At 40.6% G+C, this 21,026-nt stretch overlaps 1 protein-coding gene across 2 annotated transcripts; it reads left to right on the top strand.

Annotated features, from left to right (window-relative positions):
- The first annotated feature begins 452 nt into the window (after positions 1–452).
- TTC14 (tetratricopeptide repeat domain 14) lies at positions 453–19,233 on the top strand. Of its 2 annotated transcripts, none has more exons than XR_010590336.1 (12): positions 453–789; positions 2,383–2,507; positions 6,795–6,994; positions 7,896–7,980; positions 8,105–8,234; positions 9,035–9,187; positions 9,909–9,980; positions 12,486–12,605; positions 12,713–12,835; positions 13,530–15,888; positions 16,336–16,445; positions 17,760–18,030. XR_010590336.1 is itself a non-coding variant. In XM_005285971.5 (12 exons), exons 1-12 carry the CDS (start codon positions 626–628, stop codon positions 18,715–18,717), a joined length of 2,358 nt encoding a protein of 785 aa, XP_005286028.3. In that variant the 5' UTR covers positions 453–625; the 3' UTR covers positions 18,718–19,233. The 2 variants fall into 2 exon arrangements, 1 of the variants encoding a protein (XP_005286028.3); XM_005285971.5 differs by having other exon boundaries at positions 13,530–13,647; positions 17,760–19,233.
- The last annotated feature ends 1,793 nt before the right edge of the window (positions 19,234–21,026 follow it).

Here is a 21,026-nt window from a genome sequence, read left to right as displayed (position 1 = left end):
CTGGGCGCGTGACCCACGCTCACGCCCAAGCTCCCCCAGTAGGGTGACCAGACAGCAAGTGTGAAAAATCGGGACAGGCGGTGTGTGTGTGTGTGTATAATAAAAAGACCCAAAAATCGGGACTGTCCCTATAAAATCGGGACATGTGATCACCTTATCCCCCAGGCAAACCACCCACACACGCCCCCCCGCTGGTGTGATGTTGCAGCTCGTGTCAGGAGGGGCTGGTGATACCCCGCCCCAGGGGCTGGCCGCATTTGACTTGTATCCATGACCACCCCCGCTGCAGCTGTGGGCGGGGCCCAGCTACGGGAGACGGGCGGGCAGCGCGGGCTGAGGCCGGAGGCTCGGGGAGCCCGCACCCCGCCTTGCCAGCGCCCCCGCGCGCCGGGCTGAGCAAAGAAGGGGGGAGACAGGAAAAGATCACGCTGCCTCTCTCGCCCCGCCCCCTCCCTCCCGCTGTACGCATGCGCGAGAGCGGGGCCGGTCGTTTCGGGTTAAGCGGCCTCCGCTGTAACTCCGCCCCTTTTCCCCTTCCGGGTGAGGGGGACTATGGCGGGTTCTACTTCCAGGTTACTCCTCTGAAGCTTCCGGTTGCTGCGCTGTGTGGGTCGCCGCGGATGGGATGGAGCGGGACCTGCTCCGCCAGGCGCTGGGTTTCCATGGCCCCGCGCTGCTCTCCCTGCTCCGCACCGAGCAGCACGATAACCCCGACTTCCGGGGCCTCCTGCCTCCCGGGGGCCCCAGCCTGGAGCCGCCCCGGGAAGCCCAGCATCAGCCGCCCGCCAGGTAAGGAGCCGGGCAGGGGGAGGAGGGAGCTGCTGATCCCGCCCCACACCCCAGCTCGGGTCGGCCCCCGCCCGGGGTTTGCTCTGTCGGTGACCGCCGGGGTCCCCTCCCCCGCCACAGCTGGGCATCCGCTTCCCTGGACTTTGTGCCCTCTAGGACTCGGGCAGAGTCTCAGCCAGCCTGGGCGCTGAGCCCAGCTCCCTCGCCCCTGAGAGCTCCCTTGCCCTTCCCTTGTAGTAGTAGTGATAGCCACAGGCATTTCAAATGTCAGCGCCCCCTCCCGCGTTTTCTTCCCCTTCTCCCCACCCCCCCCCCCGCTCAAAAAAAAATCATGACGCTTAAAAATCAGAAGTTGTTTAAAAATGAATGTTTGTGTCTTTGCCTTTTGGTTTCGGCGTCCTGTTTCCAAGCTTTCTTCTGGAACCGTGAGGGCTAGAAACTCATTCTTTTTAAATGAAAGCTGAGGCTTTTCACATAGTCAGTTGGCTCCAGGAACAGGGCTGCATTATCCTAACACCCTCTTCCTGTATCGTGTGTTTCATCCCTAAAGTTGAAAGGCTTCAGGGTATTGAGGATGGATTTCTTTCGTGCTGCTGAAAGGGAAATGGCAGGAGGAGCTTTTTTTGGTCCTACTTTCTAGTAGTTTCTGTACACTCAATCCAAAAGCTGACACAAGGGCACCTTGTAGCATACTGTGAAATCTGCTAGGTTTAGTTGGCAGTGAAAAGCCAAACACCATAGTTCTGGAAGCTTTGCTATTCAGCACCATTCATGTTCTTGGTGCTGTACACATATGTTGTTTACCACCATGCTCTACATTAGACATAGAAAAACTTGGGCAAAGCATTTTGTACCAAACATGTCATCAATAGTATAAGTTGGGATACATTTCATTAAATGAAAGGTTTCAGAGTAGCAGCCGTGTTAGTCTGTATCCGCAAAAAGAAGAACAGGAGGACTTGTGGCACCTTAGAGACTAACAAATTTATTAGAGCATAAGCTTTCGTGGACTACAGCCCACTTCTTCTGATGCATATAGAATGGAACATATATTGAGGAGATATATATACACACATACAGAGAGCATAAACAGGTGGGAGTTGTCTTACCACCTCTGAGAGGCCAATTAATTAAGAGAAAAAAAACTTTTGAAGTGATAATCAAGCTAGCCCAGTACAGACAGACAGTTAGATAACAAGTGTGAGAATACTTACAAGGGGAGATAGATTCAATGTTTGTAATGGCTCAACCATTCCCAGTCCTTATTCAAACCGGAGTTGATTGTGTCTAGTTTGCATATCAATTCTAGCTCAGCAGTTTCTCGTTGGAGTCTGTTTTTGAAGTTTTTCTGTGTTCCATTCTATATGCATCAGAAGAAGTGGGCTGTAGTCCACGAAAGCTTATGCTCTAATAAATTTGTTAGTCTCTAAGGTGCCACAAGTCCTCCTGTTCTTCTTCTTTCATTAAATGCTTATGCAAAGCCCTGGACAGTGATTTAAAAAACAAACAAAAAAATCCTAATTTATGTCGCAGCTGTAGCATGCTATGTGAACAAAATGGGGGGAGTACTAGATTTTTCTTTATTTTTCTTAGGAAAGAGAAGAGAATTGATAACATTGAGATACAACACTTCATTGCCAAAAAAGCTGATCTCCTTTTTGCTCTTTCATGGAAACCAAGTGTATCAACAGATTCAGAATCAAATGAAGAGAATGAAGGTAAATCCTATAATTACAGGTGAAAAGGGATTCTCTCTGAGACAAATTAGTTATGAGAAATCCAGTAAAGGTCTTGTGTATACAATACATTTTAAAAATAAATGGTATTTGTAAAAAGAATGTTATTTTGTTTCAAGTTTTTTTTTTTTTGACGTTTAGAAATGCATGGAGTAGATAAATAATCTTCAGTACTAGGAACACATCTGTCAGACTTTAAAATAATTCTCATTTTAGTCAACCATGATTAAGGCCTATACTATGTGGAATATGGTGGGAAAAGGTAACATGTTTGCATTTTTTTCTTAAATAAGTATGTTTTCAGTTTATCTAATATGAAAATGTAAACACCCTGAGTGACTCTCAACTGTAGTACTGTTGTGAAAATGGAGTCATTAAAGCAGAAGGCATCCTTGGTCTTCCAGTTCTCGAAACAGCTGCTACTTTAAAAAAAAACAGATTTACAAAAAAGGCCCTGGATCCTTCACACACGTATGCATAAATTCTTCACACATGTATCCATAAATTAGTGGAACTATTTGCATGCATAAAGTTACACAGGTGCATAGTTGCAGAACTGAGACATAAATCAGTCTTGGACTGGGGTTCTTTGAACCCATTGTCACCTTTGACCCCAACCACCTCAAATATGACTTGTGTAAGGGATCTCGAGAGGTCATCTAGTCCAGTCCCCTGCACTCATGGCAGAACTAAGTATTATCTAGACCATTCCTAACAGGTGTTTGTCTAACCTGCTCTTAAAAATCTCCAATGATGGAGATTCCACAACCTCCCTAGGCAATTTATTCCAGTGCTTAACCACTCTGACAGGAAGTTTTTCTTAAAGTCCAGCCTAAACCGCTTTTGCTGCAATTTTAAGACCATTGCTTCTTATCCTATTCTCAGAGGTTAATGAGAACAATTTTTCTCCCTCCTTCTTGAAACAACCTTTTATGTATTTGAAAACTGTTATGTCCCCTCTCAGTCTTCTGCACACTATACAAACCCAGTTTTTTCAATCTTCCCTTATAGATCATGTTTTCTAGACTTTTAATCATTTTTGTTGCTCTTTTCTGGCTTTTTCCAATTTGTCCATATCTTTCCTGAAATGTGGTGCCAGAACTGGACACAATACTCCAATTGAGGCATAATCAGCACGGAGTAGAGCGAAAGAATTACTTCTTGTGTCTTGGTTGCAACATTCCTGCTAATGCACCCTAGAATGATGGTTGCTTTTTTTTGCAACAGTGTTATGCTGTTGACTCGTATTTAGCTTGTGATCCACTCTTACTCACAGATTCCTTTCTACAGTATTCCTTCATGGGCAGTCATTTCCCATTTTGTATGTATGCAACTGATTGTTCCTTCCTAAGTGGAGTACTTTGCATTTGTCCTTATTGAATTTCATCCTATTTACTTCAGACCATTTCTCCAGTTTGTGCAAATCATTTTGAATTTTAATCCTATCCTCCAAAGCACTTGCAACCCCTCCCAGCTTGGTATCGTCCGCAAACTTTTCAAATGTATTCTATGCCATTATCTAAAGCATTGATATCATTAGTCATAGATCAGACTAAGTCACGTCAGCCTTGTAAAATTATTTCTCCACTTCCGTACTCTTTACTGAGCTGGTGAGAAAATTATTTGTATTAAGTGAGTGGATGAGCATAATTTTACAAGATTGATTTATGTAATACCTGTATTCCTGGAAGAATATTTTAATTATAAACCTAGGTGGACACAAACTTGCTTTACTGAAATGTAACAGTCTTTTGGGAGGAACGTGACTGCTGTTCAGTAGGTCACAGCATGCTTCTTAAGGGCTTGTCTACACAGGAAGTTATTCCTGATTAACTTCATGTGTGGATGCTCTTATTCTGGAAGCAGATTAAACTAATTCAGAATAGTGTGCCCTTATTCTGGAATACACAATGAGTTATTCAGAATAGTTAATCTGCTTTAAATTTATACTCAGCCCTATTCTGGATTAATTTTCTTGTGTGAACAAGCCCTAAGTGTTAGCTCAGGCATTGAGGAGAATATTTAATCTTATTAACTGTAAAATTCAAGCATGAACTGTTAATGGATAAATTATTGCAAGGAATATCTTGTCCATACAGTATCTTATATGAAGAGCCTTCTTTCAGAGAATTTCTATTCAATATTTACTGTCCAAAGGAATCATCAATATTCCAGCATTATCTTCAGGTACAAAGTGTAAAAGTAAGCACATATTGCTAAGCATGTGAGGGGAATGCAGCTATTACGGTGTTCTATTATGAGTCTGGGGCTCTGAAGACATGGGTTCTATCCCGTACTTTGACTTCAGTCTTTCTGTGCCTCAATTTCCCTATCCATACAACTAGATTACTACCTGCTACACAGGTTTGTTAGGGTGTACTCATATCTAAAACATTCAGAGTGCCTCTGATGTTCACCAGGTAAATGTAGGGAGGAGTTATTACTAACATTGTCATCAGGGATCAAAAGAAATGGGAATTCTACCATTCTGTTGTACAGACTTGGTGGGGATGTTCCAAGTTGCCTTTTTTCCCCTCAGCAAACTTCTTCGATGGGGAAACCGCTCTGTTAAGGTTGAAAGTCACCTGCTGTTTAAAAAACAAAATTGTTGGAAAAATGTGGTGACACGTTGTGAAAGAAGCAAAATATATGGGCATTTTGGTTACTTACATGCGCGTCAGGTGACGCTTCCCCTGGGGGAGGCTAGCCCCTTGTCCTAACTCTTCTGCCCACAGCTCCATCCCCACTCTGCTCCAGGTCCAGCACCCTTGCCGCGTCCCTCCTCTCTTCCCTTCCCCGCAAGGCCCCCGCCACTCGTGCTCACCTCCTTGGGGAAGAGGCGGAGCAGGGAGGGGAAGAAGCAGAGTGCAGGTGGGGCCACCACGCCACCCATGGTTACTTAATGGATTTCTGTGTTTAGCATTTTGGAAAAACATTCAAATAAACAGTCAATAAAAAGTGCTCATTATGTGAAGTCTAATACTAAAATTGCTGTCACCCCATTATATTAATTAGACAGTTATACGCTTTGTTCAAGTAGGCCAAATGCTGTGTTCTATCCAACTTTTTAAGTGCAAATAGCTTTTCAGGTTTAAGGACCATCTGAAAAGGTGTCTGGGGGTAGAATCTTATGTGGCTGTCCCAAGTAACTGAGAATGTAGCTGTGGAAACTGAGGCTGGAAGAGTTGTGATGGTATGAATTCTCCATTGGAACAGAGTGAGTGAAGTTTGTCTCAGCAAACAGGCTCCGCAGAAACAATAGGTCCTTTGAAAGTGGGGCCTCCCTAGTTGGCTGAAGATAAATTGGGTAGAGAGAGGAAAGCTCCTAGGAGATTTTTCGTTGGGAGCAAAATTGTGATGTGAAAATGCACACTTCATAACTTCTGTAGAACAAGCTCATTGCTTATAGCAGGCCTTCTTGGCTTTCTCTGTTTCCCCTGCTTTCCTCCCGCAAGCTCCCTGTGTGCCACCTTTCCATCCCCCTCAATTGCAGGGATTCTGTACATCCACCCCATGCCAGAGTCTCTGTGTGCCCCCAATCGCCCCACCATTTCTTTCGCTCTTTGAGTTAAGGTGTCAACCTATTGGACTCTATTGGGAGAATGGGCAGAGCTGAGATAGGGGTATTACTATGCTGAAAGTTATTAATAGCTGCGAATAGATGCAATACCAAACCAGTTCTTTGATCTGTAGACAATTATAGAGCTGGCTGAAGCTGTTAGACAACAGAGAAGTCAAGTTGAATGCAGGATCTTGCTTCGCTCTGCCAATAACTCAAAATGCAATAGATGTGAACCGACGACTAGCAGATGCTGGGTGCCGCAGAGTTTGTGGTGGATATATGAAGCAAGTGTTGACCTTGTGTTGATCAAAAATTACTGTTTCTGGCTGACATAAGAAATGATATTGACAGACTCTGAAAAGCAAATGTTACCCAATCCTTTTTGAGCAGAAAGTTAAAGTATAAATGTGGGGAGGAGGGAATGAGATCTCTGGGGACTCAGACAAAGGTATGGAGGACCTGGTTGGCCAGGGCAGGGGTGAGAAAGGAAAGAGTGCTCTTAGTTTCCTCAGGTCAAGAAGGAACAAGAGTTCTTATTGCAATGTTATGTACGTTGGGAAGTGTTGGCTATACATAATGCCTAATAAAGGAATATAAAGTGCTTTATTAAAAATCACATTAATTTTCTGATACTATAGTGAACTGTAATTAGAGATTTCAGAAGGCAGAGCAGTTATGTAATAACGTTTTCTCCCCATTAATTGCAGATTGTTATGCTGTTATGCCACCCCTGGAGCAGTTCATGGAGGTGCCAAGTGAGGACAGGAGGGAGCTGTTTTTCCGAGACATTGAGCGTGGCGATGTTGTGATCGGAAGGATTAGTTCTATTCGTGAATTTGGCTTTTTCATGGTGTTAATCTGTCTGGGCAGTGGCGTCGCCAGAGAGATCTCGCAGTTAGAAATCACTGTAAGACTTGAGTATGATCAATAACAAGTAAACTGATGCAGGGCAGTCTTGGCTTCTAATGTGTTGGCTGCATCTTGTGCAAAGGACCTGAGCTCTGGCCGGTTAATAGTTCAAAGCCTTAATGCATTCAGGCTTTGATTAAGGTGGAAGCTGCCTTGTTGTCTTAGCAAGACATTTTCTTTCTTTACCGCTCAAATATTTTAGCTGTAGGTTGAAAAGTTAGTGTTTATATAGATGCATGGACCTCGATCTGAATTGAATCATACTAATATCACTCTGCTTTCATGCTCAATTTTGGACAGACTTAGGCTTTGTCTACACTAGCACTTTCGTTGGCAAAACTTTTGTCGGTCAGCGGTGTGGGGGAAAAAAAAAAACTGGACCGACATAAGTTTTACCTACAAAAGTGCCAATGTGGACAGCGCTACGTGGCCAGGAGATGCTCTCCTGTCGGCATAGAGCAGCTACACAGGCGACCTTACAGTGGTGCAGCTGCAGCGGTACAGCTGTGCCACTGTGAGGTCTGTAGTGTAGACATAGCATAAGACTAGTTTCCATCTAGTTTAATGATCACAAAATGAACTTTTGATTACAGATCATAAATTCATTTTTCAACATTTTGTTTAAGCATTAAAGCTGGGTGGAAACTGGATTACTCACATTAGTCTTCAATATCACAGTATCACAAATGAGTTCTCTTCAGCAGGATAACTGCCATTGTAATCAAAACCTTGATTTTTTTTAAACATAATTTAATATTTACTCATGGGACAAATCTTCATTGTGCAAACTGATACTTCTGGGCTGAGGGAAGTTGTCTTCTAATGCAAACCCATTTTATTATCGTTTGCTTTATTAAGCTCAGAGTTTTTGGTCATATTTTTGGTCTCTTCCATTGCAGGCTCTTTGTCCATTGAGAGATGTGCCTTCTCATAGCAACCATGGTGATCCTTTATCATATTATCAAACTGGAGACATTATACAAGGTAAATGGATATTAAAACTGTTCTGAAAGCTGTTTCTTTCCAGTTTTGTTGACTTTGTTCTCAACTTTAAGAGGTTGTTGTTTAATGTGGGGGTTTTTTTTTTGTTTGTTTTTTTTTTTCATAGCTGCAATCAAGGACATTGATCGTTACCATGAAAAACTCACGATATCACTGCACAGCTCTGCTCTTCCACCCCGTCTATCTACTACTAAACTGGGGGTAATTAGTTCTGAAGACTTGCCTTTACATTATAGGTAAAAATTGGCATTCTCTTCTACTCACTAGATCTGGTTTGTTAAATATATGTTGTCTCAAGAAACTGTTGGCAGAAACTCCTTTTTGAAAGGTCTTGGTCCTTTACTCTGCTGATTGACATATATTCTTCAATTTTATACTATTGACTTGTTTTCCTAAATAAAAGCATCACTGTTCATATATGGATGTAGTTTGCTTCAGAATTTTTCACAAAAAGATGAAGAAAGCAGAAAAGCAGAATGAGGTAATCTTAGCCAAAAGAGAGAGAGAGAGACTTAAAATATATTTTGCAGGAAATGAGCATTACTTGAGAGAATACAGGACCATTAATAAACTAATGACTTAAAGGGCTGAGATATGAAACTCTTAAAATCTGTCTTTGGCAAGAAGTACAGGAGTATAACTACCTCTTTGGAGTGCTTGTAGGGTTTGGCTCAAGGCCCAGAAGGAGCTGCTGGTGCTGCAAGAGGAGAGAGACAAAATGAGGTTTTCAAGTACTGCTTCTCATTAGTCAGTAGGGCAAAGGGTGGGATAAATCAGGAGGAGGAAGGGAAAGGAAACTGACCACAGAATTCTGTAGCTAGTGGATGAGGAGGAACAGCAACAAAGGCAGAGGAGTTCTTATTTCAGATGAAACAAATGGTGATGTGTTGTAGCTTCCCTTCCCTCAAGGGGAAATATGTAATTTGCTTGTGAACCAGTGTGGGTAAAAGTATTAATGGACGTTGACTCTTTACATATGTCAGCATTACTAAAGAAATGGGTGGTCATATTTGTGTATGTTCATATTTCCTTTAAGGAGAAGTGTTGAAGTAGCCAGTACTTCGGAGACGTATGAAAAAGTCTTACATCATTCCTTGGGATTTGCTAATCCAGCAGTAGTTGAATTTTTATTAGGAAAACTAGGACTAAGTGAATCCAGCCCACCATCATTAATGAGAGGCCTGCAAAGGTACAGTGACACTGCACCATCTTCATTGCTTTCTAGAGAAAGTGCCGCTGCCTGAAATGTCTCTTTATTTGTAGTTTCTATTTAAAAATTTCTGTGGCCACTATTACTTCAACCTTGGGTTGATCCTCTTTTGCATGACCACTGATGATGATGTGAACCCATCAACTAAGTATAAAAAAGACACTCCAGAACAACAAAATTACTCTTAGAATTAGACAGAATTCTAAGCCACTTTATCCACCAGTAATCTGCTTGATACTGTTTAACTGGGTAAACTGTTCATTGTATATTGGTAGTAACATTAGATTAAAATCACAAGTTACTTTACATCCTAATATTTATCCTTAACACTTAGTAATAGCTTGCTTTACTAATGGACCTGATCTTTTGAGCAGTACAGATTCAGAAATTTTTCCTTCTCAAATACAGAAAATTAACATATAGATTTCCCATTTGCTGTATAGCTCAAAATTTTTAATCTATATTAATGCAATTGACATGGGACAGTATATTTGACTGCAATAGACTAATACATTTAGGGAGGCTATGACTTTGGAAATCAGAAATGCTGTTGCTGATTGAGGGGAGAGTAATATAGTATTTTTTCGGCCATGTTGAAATTTTACGTAAACCTTGGTATAAATTTTTTATAATGTAGACTTAGAAGGAAACTTGGGCAGTTAATTATTTATTCCCTTGATATACTTTTTTTTTTAAACAGCAAAAACTTCAATGAAGAAGACTTTGCCTTTGCATTGAGGAAAAAGCAATCTGCATCTTGGGCCTTGAAATGGTACAGAGTATTTAATTTTCTTGTCAAGCAATTTCGGTGGCATCTACTTTAGCATCAATGGTCATAGTTCTTCGTACCAGAGTTCACAATGAATAACTTCCTGAATATCACCGGAGAGCAACTTGCTGAGTGGCTGTGGTCAGTTGATAGGTCGTGGGGGTGGAGGAATGCTCTCTTTGTTTGTAAAATAAAAAAATCAAATTTTAAGGAAAAGCCTTTAGTTTAGTTCCCAAAGGTTAAGGTCACTTATAACTTGTGCTGGCTCCTGAAATTAGACCTGAGCACTGCTCTGTCTTGTCTCCTCAGTTTTCCCATAGGACCCTAGCCTTAGTACCCAGCTCAGCCTTTTATAAATAGCAACCAGATGACCTTGAGTTCCCTTGTCTTGACACCTGAGCCCGAACCTGGACTTGTGAGCAATTCCCCTGTGGCCTGAGCTGGCGTCAGTCACTAAGTATCAACACTGAACGCACTGACTGAGAGCATTTGAAGAGGCTGCTTTGAGCAGCTTCTGTTTCTTTTAGGCTATGCCTGGGATGAAGCTTCAGAGTGCAATCTGCTCTTTCAGCAGGCACCCAGGAGATGGAGCTGGTCAGGAATTTTCCAACAAAATGTTTTTCATTGGAAAATGCGGATTCACAGAATGTGTTCACAGGAAAGAGTTGGTTTTGATGAATATCCTGATTTTTTTATTAGAAAATTTCAAAATTGTCAAAACATCTTGTTTCAGCATTGCTGAAGCAACTTCATTTTTTGATTTGAAATGACTTTTTGTTTTGACATTGTAGTTAGTTTGTGCTTTTGAATGTAAAAAGGTCAAAATCTAAACAAAATGTTTTGGTTGACCCAAACTGAATTTTTTTGTGGATTGAAAGTGGGCGGAAACTATCAAGACTTTGACTTTTTGTCGCAATTCAGGATGGGAAAGCTTTTTTGAAATCTCAACCTTTCTTTCAGGATGGGAAACAAGTTTCCTTTCCAGTTCTACCAGGAAAAGCACAGAGTTGGAAAGGGAATAGACAAAGTGGTTTGCCAATCTCCCTCAGTCCAGCATGGAGAAGAGGGTGAATAGGAAAGGTTTATCTTCTCTCAGCTCAGCAGCCTCTGCCCATAACCCAGTCAAGCTGGGAATTGCTCCTCACCATTCTAGTCTCGAGTCCTGTCCATGGAAATTCTTGAGATGAGTAGGCAGGTCCACAGAAGCGATATTTAGTTGGGAAATAGTCCCAGGCATAAAAATGATACAGCTGAAAGGGGAATGAGATGGAATTAGTGGTGGTAGAGATGATGCCAGTCTTAGAAACTGTCTTCAATTTTAATATAGCCCATCATTTATTTCATTAGTTAAATCCTACTTAATTTGCGATATCGTGAATCCCACAATATTAGGCTTCCATTGCAATTTCAACAGTGGTAGCCTCAGCGTTCCGCTCCGAGGGCCCCCTAAGCTTTTCCAAATTATTGCAAATAATAAAGGTCCATTATTACTTTTCTGCAATTTTCCATGGGTTGTCTGCAACTCAGCCGCAATTATTTGACAATCATCCTGCAATTCAAGTAAGGTCTTATTCATTGGAGAATAAGTACAACCATTTTCTATAATCTGTGGCCATATATTGCTATATTAAATCATTAATCTTGATTGCTGCAGTGAAGTCTCATGATAAATCTAATCTGAAATTCAGAGCCCCAACCTTTAACTCATTGGAAGAAAATTTATTTTAGACAAATGCGTGAGAGAAGCTTCAGTTTGCAAGTCATGAAATATAAGTCTTAAAGCATCTTACATGGGGGCAAATTGACTTCAGTGTCATTGTGCCCCCTTACTGTAGTGTTGAATGTATCCCTGTACATTATAAAGCCATGTCTACACTAGCACTTATGTCGACAAAACTTTTGTTGCTCAGTGGTGTGGAAAAAACACACCCCGAACGACATAAGTTTAGCCAGCATAAGTGCTCGTGTGCGCAGCACCATGTCAGTGGGAGAGCTACCGCTGCTCGTTGAGCTGGTTTTATTGTGTCGAAGGGAGAGCTCTCTCCCATCCGTATAACGCGGCTACATGAGCAATCTTACAGCAGCACAGCTGTATCAGTACAGCTGTGCTTCTGTAAGCTTGTAAGCGTAGACGTGGCCTAAAACTCTCCCCCGCATTAGGGGGGTAATATGACAAGTCTTAGAAAAACACTCAAGTACTGTGAGCATTCCATTTGTAAATGGAGAATTCAGTGTATCATGGATGTGTGCTTTCTTCAGAGGTGACTTGGAACTCTAAGCTTTCAGATAAAAGAATTTACATTTTGGTGTGATGTAAATATGGCATTAATCTAAAGAGCAACTCTTGAAACTGTATCTTGCTAAAATGCTTCCATTCTGTTACTCTTATGGCAGGATGATGTACTACAAGTTGCAAGGCTTCTCGAACTGTGATTTTAAGTATATTTGTTTAGCTTGATGACTCTGTGTGATACTTTTTTTTTTTTTTTTTTAAACCATTTGTTCTAGTGTGAAGATTGGGGTTGATTATTTTAAGGTTGGCCGCCATGTAGAGGCTATGAATGAATACAACAAGGCCTTGGAAATAGATGTACAAAATGTTGAAGCCTTGGTAGCTCGTGGGGCACTGTAAGTCTTTTTTTCCCCTTCGTTGTTAAAGATGGATACCAATAATCTATTTAAAAGATAAATTGTGACATTTATTTAATTCCTATATTGCTTTTCCATTTTTATAGTTATGCAACAAAAGGAAGTTTAAACAAAGCCATAGATGATTTTGAAGTTGCATTAAAAAACTGTCCAACCCATAGAAATGCAAGGAAATACCTCTGTCAGACACTTGTGGAAAGAGGAGGCCAGTAAGTGTTAAATTCTATTCTTTATGCAGCTATGAGCAATTCATTTTTTTCATTATCTATTTTTTTTATATTGGGCTGGCTAAGTGTATAAAAAAAGGGAGTGTTTTATCTCCTTCCTGCCTGTGTGCCAACAATGAGAAGTCTGCAGGGAAAGCAGTTCAAGGTGTATAATCTGTTTACCTTCTCTCATGTCGCCCCATCCTACCGCACATCAGTTTAAATCTTGCCTCCTTACTGTTTTTTTTTCCCTTCTCAATACAGTTTAGCTAATGGAATGTTAAACCTTCGTAACATTCTATGAAATTTTTGGATGAATATTTAATAAGGCATTTTTATAACTTTTTAAATTTTTACAACTATGCCATGATTTGTGTTTAATAAAACAAACTTCTGAATTAATGGCATATAAATACTCAGAAAAACTGTAAGAATTCCAGAATTAATATTCAGGAAAAAATCCATCTGAGTAAACAGGAGACTCATTCAGAAGTAACAGAACATTTTATTCATCAAAAAACTGGAATCAAAGTTTGAAAGTACAGTACTACTGATTTTCAGGAAGTAATGACATGTCAGGGATGTAAACATCTGCATTTTAGTGCGTTCCTTTTTTAATATGTATCAGTCTGAGATGATCAGTATGATCAAAAACAAATTCTGTTTGTGTTGTAAACATTTTTCATATGAATGTTAGGTTGGAAGAGGAAGATAACCTGTTAAATGCTCAGAATTATTATAAGAGAGCTTTAATTTTGGATGAGACTTTTAAAGAAGCGGAGGATGCCTTACTGAAACTCCGTAAACATATGCAGGTGATTCTTTACTTTCTCTTAACTTTATCTACTACAATCAAAACTCCTATTAAAAACATTGGGAAGGGGGAAATTATTTACTGGTTATTGCGCCTTATTCTCCTCTTTCCCCTCTTTACAACACACCTGTCACAGTAAGTATTATGGCTACATCTACAAAAAGCAAGGTGCCTGTGGATGGCTTGATCATTTCAGATGGGCATGGGAAGCAACAGCACAGCAGTCGGATGCAGGGAAAGACCAGAACTCAGTAACCGTGTCTGATGAAGGGGAGGAGGAAACAACCTGTTCACATGAGCGGGACTGCTGATACGGAATTAAGACTTTGTAAGTATGTCTTTATTCCGTATCAGCAGTATGTCTATACTACCCGCCGGATCGGCAGGCAGTGATCGATCCAGTGGGGATTGATTTATCGCGTCTAGTTTAGACGCGATAAATCAATCCCTGAGCGCTCTCCCGTCGACTCCTGTACTCCAGCGCCACAAGAGGTGCAGGCAGAGTTGACGGGGGAGCGGCAGCAGTCAACTCACCGCGGTGAAGACACCACAGTAAGTCAATCGAAGTAGGTCGACTTCAGCTACGTTATTCGTGTAGCTGAAGTTGTCACTTAGATCGATTCCCCCTCCCTAGTGTAGACCAGGGCTATGTGTAGGGTAAAATTCCCAAATAGGTCAGTTTTAGACATATGCCAGAGGGTTGTAATTGGGAATATTCAAAGAGGAGCAGGGTAAGACTGATCAGGGCTAGCTCAAAAGGAAGACATTGTGGATCTTCATGTGGCACAAGAAGGATCTTAATTAAAGGCCTGGAGAGAGCTGGGGACACCATGTCACTGAACCAAGCAGTTATGGTCAGTTGATAAACCAGAATTCTGCCAAACTTGTTGTGAGGTGCAAATTACCAAGGCAGTTATTTAAAATGGAAAAAAAAAAAAAACTAACCAGGGTCCAAGCTTTGGAGGAAATAATGGGGGAAGCAAGTTCCAGGGTCCTTTTTTTTTTTTCTTTTCTCCCCTGCCCACAACATGGTTCCTGAGTGAGCCCTGTGGGTCTCCATGCCAAGCTCCTTTGTCTGTTGCCTTCTCTTTCTGGGGCTTTTTCATTTGTCTCCTTTACTTACATTGTCTTCCAGATAGGATCTAAAAGAGTGAATTAAAGTTAGAGAACTGGGGCACTGGGTTTCTGTACTCAATGCTTCTGTGCTGGAGGAAGTAAATAGACTGCGGTAGAAGTGTGTAGGCTGGTTTCTTTATGCAGGGCTTGATTGACACTGCTTTAGCAGGTGGGGAAAGCCATAATGTGAAAAGGTTTTGTTGAAGGATGGGGAAGAGGAGATTTATGGTAACCTTTATTAAAGCTAAATTATCCTCCAGAAATGTCTACTTACAGTATGTGGGCACTGCCAACATATTTGGCATTATCCAGAGAAAAGTATTGTTGCTGTAACAAGGAGTCTTACAGCCTAAGTCTTGCAACCTAAGTCACAAATAAGTGATTAAACAAGTGAAGGAAATGGTTTTACTCTCATTGCAAGTTATACTGATGGTGATGAGGGTCATTGATGCAGCTGAGGAACATAAGGCTCTCTGTTGTTCAGCAGTTTGTGTAAGTTTGCCCACAATAAATTAAGGGTTTCCCTTATATCCTAAGGCAGTATTTCTTATATGACCATTGCCAAGCCTTGAGAACTGGTATCGAGAGACTTGCCTGCTCACCCTGGATATGAATTCCAACTATTTCAAACTCTACTATATTAAAGCGCATCAGGAAGCTTTTAGTGCACACTAGCAAGGTCTACATGGACCAGTTAGCACCTTAGTGTTTTTTAGAAATTACCTTCTCCTCCGCCCCCCTCCCATCCCCCCCGTGCATATTGTTGCACAATGTAGACAAGCCCTTAGAAAGCTGTGGGGTACAGGAGCCTATCCAGCTAATAGGCTTAGCTAACATGCCTTTAATGATTAATTGTTTAGTAACTGAAGGCTCCATTACTCTAAGTAAACCTTGGTTTACATGTCTGTCTGTTTGTAGCTGCTAGAATGTTATGAATTACAGTTCAAACGTGAAATACTCTTTTCCTGTAATACTGATGATATGTTTTTCTTCAATGCATTTTCTTCTGAACTGGACCGTTGCTGCTGTGTCTGACATCTGGTGCTGCTCATCAACAACAACCCACTGGAACATGATTTCTTATGTAATCATGCATCAAACTGGGCTGTGGTACAATTACAAAATGGTTTGTATCTGAACATGGCCACTTCCAACAACATTTTAAAATTGGATTTGTCATCACGTTTTATATACAAACTATAATGCCACCTTCCCCAAAACGTTTCTCTCTGTTTCAATCTTCATTCACGTAACTAATTTTGCTGTATTTTTCCTGCATCTTTTGCCCTGGGTCATGGGTACCAATGCAATGGCTGGTCATGTCTCTTTTTTTAATGTGATATTTACTGCAATATGGTCCTTAATACCATACTGATCATCACAACGATTAATGCCAAACTCCTGCACAATCAACTTCTATTTGATTAATATTCTTCATCTGGGAATCTTGGTATTGTATTCTTTGTGTATATATATCCTCTTGTGGTGGTGGTGGGGGATGGGATTTGGGGAAATATTGGGTTAACATACTGTTACTTTTAATGTGTGTTTTTGATGTCTGGGTTCAAAAAAGAAATCTTTGGAAATGAGGGAGAAGCAAGCTGCAAAAGAAGAGAGACAGAAGGAAAAGAAAATAGAAACAAGTGCACAAAAACTGCGTAAGCTCTTAAAAGAAGAAAAGAGGTAACCCTATTATATTCACTATACTACATCCTAATTAAAGAGTCTACTGCTGATTAGAGCCAGAGCATCAGCATCACTTATATAAAACATAAGTAAGTAACCAGCAGTTAGCATCCAGTGGCTGAAATGGGTGACGCTTCTGTCTGTTCCTGTTATTGCTAAGCTTCCTCTTTACATTAGTGATTCATACTTAGACTCCGTTTTCTTAACAGGTAACAGATAGATCAGGCAACAGTTAATAAAGGAATAAAGTAATGTTGCGTTTTTAAAGAAAGCTACTAAACAGCCACTGATACCTCATGGATAAATTTCTATATGCTGTTTTCTTCCCCCACCCTGTTACCCGGGTTAATGGCATAATATAACCTCTGATTTCAATAGTTCGCTAGCTCCCGCTGCTCAATCCCCATATAAAGTTGTAATCCCATCTGTTTGTGACATTGGAGTTGCTTCCACAGCAACAAATAGTGAGGTTATTGAAGCAGGATTATGCCTAAAAGAGCGAATGAACAGATCAGCCCTTGAAGAATCCATTTTCGTACAGATTCATTTGTTAAAGAAAATTTTAGTTGGGTAGAACTAACAAGTTAATGTTTTCCCCAAACTTCCCTATGAGGTGTTCTTTATTACTATACCTGGATTTTTGCAGGGGGAGTATATGAAAATAATACTTATCTGCCTAAACGTGTATTTAGGAAGTACGATGGGATACCCAGCCAGAAGAACCCTTCTTGTAATACCAAGGCCACAAAGAGCCTGATTGTTAAAGTCCTCCCTACGCAGGAATGTCACTTGAAATCATGGCAATTCTACACGTGCAAGGCTTGCCAGATTGGGCCCAGTATACCTTCTTGTCACTAGTGGTTTGTGAATATTACTCAGATCTGATCGCAATCCAGGATCTCACCTAAACTCATCTAAAGATCTCCCTCTTTTGAGTCACGGTGGTGGTTTAAATATTACTTTAGGTTGTTTCAAAGTTCAAAGTTTTTTTTATTGCAATAGCATATTTGAAGCTTGCTAACTAAGCTACTTCAAGAATATGATCCACACAGGACCCTATACAATCCTGTGTCCTTCCCAGCTGATCCACCACACTTCAAGTGGCTGAAATATACATAAGAAAATTAATATTTTTTAAAATACTGTGTGGCTAAAAGGTTCTCTCCATGTCCCAATGAGGCTTTTATAAAATATTTGGTCTTGGAGCTGTGTTCCAGGGACCTTGAAAAGGACAGAGCTTTGCCAGAAACTTGTAGAGTCTATAGATGATTCTGGTGGTGGTGATGCCTCATAGGTTAATTACATTTTTAGGCTGAAGAAGAAAAGGAGAAGATCAACTTCTTCCTCTTCCTCCTCCTCAAGTGATTCCTCATCTGATGTATCAGTTTCATCCTCTTCCTCCTCCTCTTCCTCCTCTTCTGATCACAAAAGGCACAAGAAAAGGAGTAGAAATCGGTCAGTGTCCTCTCGCAGCTCCAAAAAACATTCATCTAGGGTTTCTTCACATCAGCGAGATCAGAGTAGGAAAGATGAATGGTACTCGCCCCCAGCTGATACCTCTGCTTCCTTCCTTAACCAAAAATATGAAATGGAAAAACTGCTGGAGCGGCAGGACAGATTAGTATATCAAAAGACAGAGGTGAGAGAGAGACAGTGTTCTCTATCAAGGACTTCTGCTGATGATGAAGACACTTTTGGAGGTAGGTCTGAAGATTCAAGGGATTCTTATGGTAGCTCCAAGACTCAGTCAACCAGCAGCAAAAATGAAAAACAGGGTAAAGCAGACAGATCCTTCTCTAATAGGAGGGGTTCCTCCGGTTCATATCACTGGAAGTCAGATGATAAAATCAAGACACATGATTTTAGAAAGTTAGAAAAGGAAGTAGAGGGGAGAAAAGAGCAGTTTAGAAAGCGTGGTTCCAGTCAGAGCATGTATTCCACTTCTCCAGCAGGGTCCGATTACTCAGGCAAGTCAGTAGAAAAGAATAAACAGTACAGCAGCACTTGGTTGTATGAGTACAGTGGAAATGATGATGGTAGCAGACGTGAGTTAACCCAGAGTATAAATGAAAGGAGAGAATATAAAAATAGGGAAAGTAGTCATGGGGAAAGTACTAAAGCAAAGGAGCTAGATGAGGAAACTACACTCAATGGTAAAGGGCAATCAGAAAGTGGTGTTAAAAAGAGCCTGCCCCAGAACTTACTCACCATATTCAATCAAATTGCTGAATTTGAGAGACAAAAAGGAAGTAAACAGAAAAACCAATAAAGTACCTAAGAAAATATCTTTAATTGCTATTGAACTTGTGCCCTTAAAATCTGTATGAAAAATGGACAGAACAGAGTCTGTTTTTCTGTCTTGCAAAATGTTTGTTTAAAGGTTGGTATTAGTCAAGTTACAGGAGATCATTTTGACAGACAGGTATATGCAAGAGTATCATGTTATATATCAGAACTTTTAAGAGCATAGAATCAGATTTTTTTTTTTTAATTTAGGGTACTCATGTATAATTAACATTGTTTATAACTGTGTGATTGGAAGAAAACTTTATTCGTTGCTGCCCTTAAAATATAGCTAACTGGCATCAAGTTTGCACTTTAAACACACCGGTATCTTTTCTAAGATACAAAAATGGAAACACAATAGTATCATTAAACCTAATTTTTAGCTGTTGAAAGGGATTATTTGACTGAATGATGCACCTGTGCCAGCAATGTATATAACTTTTGTCTAATGATTTAATCATTACATTTTATTAAAATTTGCTCATTTTGTTTAATGCCACTTTTTGTATGACTTTGTTGAATTTCTAGTCTCTTTGATTTTGTGCACCACTATAGTACATCCCATCCATAGATCTCATGGTGCCTTACAGCCATGAATGAATGAATGAAGTCGCCCTGAGAAGTAAGGTATTATATCCATTTTACAGATGAGGAAAGTGAGGCAGAGGTGCATGCCTTACACTGGTGCTTATGTCTTAAAATTGTCTTCAAAACTGTTTTTTGAGAATAGTTTCAGGAAAATGGTGGTGTTGGGCTACTACTGCCTTGTGGTGAATGAGGTGTAACATCCATCTAACATCACAAATTCTCAATCTGTGGTTGGCAGAACACTTGATCACATGATTCTAGCTCTCCTTGTTTCCAGGAACAAGTCAACTGCATATATTTTTAAATATTTGCTGTAGTTACCCTTGGGTATTGTGTGATCCTGAGTGGGAAAGAGGATGATTATGAATAGAAAAAGAGGTGGCACAGTCTTTCTACTCAGATGTGATCTGCAATATAAAAACTTGAGAATCTGTTTCAAACCGTTCTTGGAAACCAAGCCTAAAAATGTTGTCTGGCTACTAAAACTTCCCTGAAATGTCTTTAAAACCTTATATTTAAAAAATACTCTTTAGGAGATGGGGATTCTTGTAGTGTAGATGTAGCTCTTACACAAACAATAGGAAACTTACTTTATATAACTTCAAAAAATGGTTTACACCTAAAAATGATGAATTGATATCTACAGTATAGCTTTCTTAATCTAAATCAGTGCAGTATTGCCTCCAGCTAAAAATTAGCCACCGCAGCACTCAGAACGCTGCTACCAACACCAATTACTATTACCTCCTCCAGCCTTGTTTATACGGAACCAGAGGTGTACATGGCACTTGAAAACATGACTTGTTATGGAAGTGGGCAGCAAAGGTGTTATAGGGAAAAGCAGAGATGTCTTGTTATGTAAGCAATCCTGGTTTATATTAAAAATGAGAATCTCTGCCTTGAAGGCTGGGCTTGCCCTCTACGGATACTTGCTGAATATAACTTTAAAACATTTGACTGGGATGTTTAATGGAATTTATAAATAACTTGATAGTTATGGTGCCATTTTGATGGGAAAAGACGGTTACTCACCTTGGTAACTGTTGTTCTTTGAGATGTGTTGCTCATATCCATTCCAATAGGTGTGCGCATGCCACATGCACGATCGTTGGAAGATTTTTTACCCTAGCAACTCTCGGTGGGTCGGCTGAGGCGCCCACTGGAGTGGCGCCCTTATGGCACCGGATATATGCTCCTGCTGACCCAGCGCCCCCTCATTTCCTTCTTACCGCCCGTGATGGTCGTTGGAACTGTGGAGAGCGGCATAGCTGACCTCCACATCCCTAGCTTACTCGTTGTATTATAGTTAGTTCGCTAGTGTAGTTTACCAGTTTTAGTTTTAGAGTAGTTCTTATTGAGTTTTGTATATATAGTGTATATAAGTTGAGGAAACAGGGTTTATCCCCGTTCCTCTGCCCCGGTACCAGGGCTCATGCCCAAGTCTCCAGGTTTCAAACCTTGCTCGGCCTGTCTCAAGCCAGTATTGGAAACCCCCCACGACTCCTGTGTGAAGTGCTAGGGTAAAAAATCTTCCTACGATTGTGCACTTGGCGCGTGCACACCTATTGGAATCGATATGAGCAAGCACTCGAAGAACATAAGTTACTCTTACTATGGATATTGAAACTCATTTGTAAATCTTTGCATTCAAAAATTTGCAAATAGTCTGGTTCAGTGCATGAAAGTGTAAATGATTATCCTGTC

Source organism: Chrysemys picta, chromosome 9, assembly GCF_011386835.1.
Source record: "Chrysemys picta bellii isolate R12L10 chromosome 9, ASM1138683v2, whole genome shotgun sequence".
Lineage (NCBI taxonomy): Eukaryota > Metazoa > Chordata > Testudines > Emydidae > Chrysemys > Chrysemys picta.
Note: the sequence above shows the minus strand (reverse complement) of the source record. Positions and strands in the feature narration are given on the sequence as shown.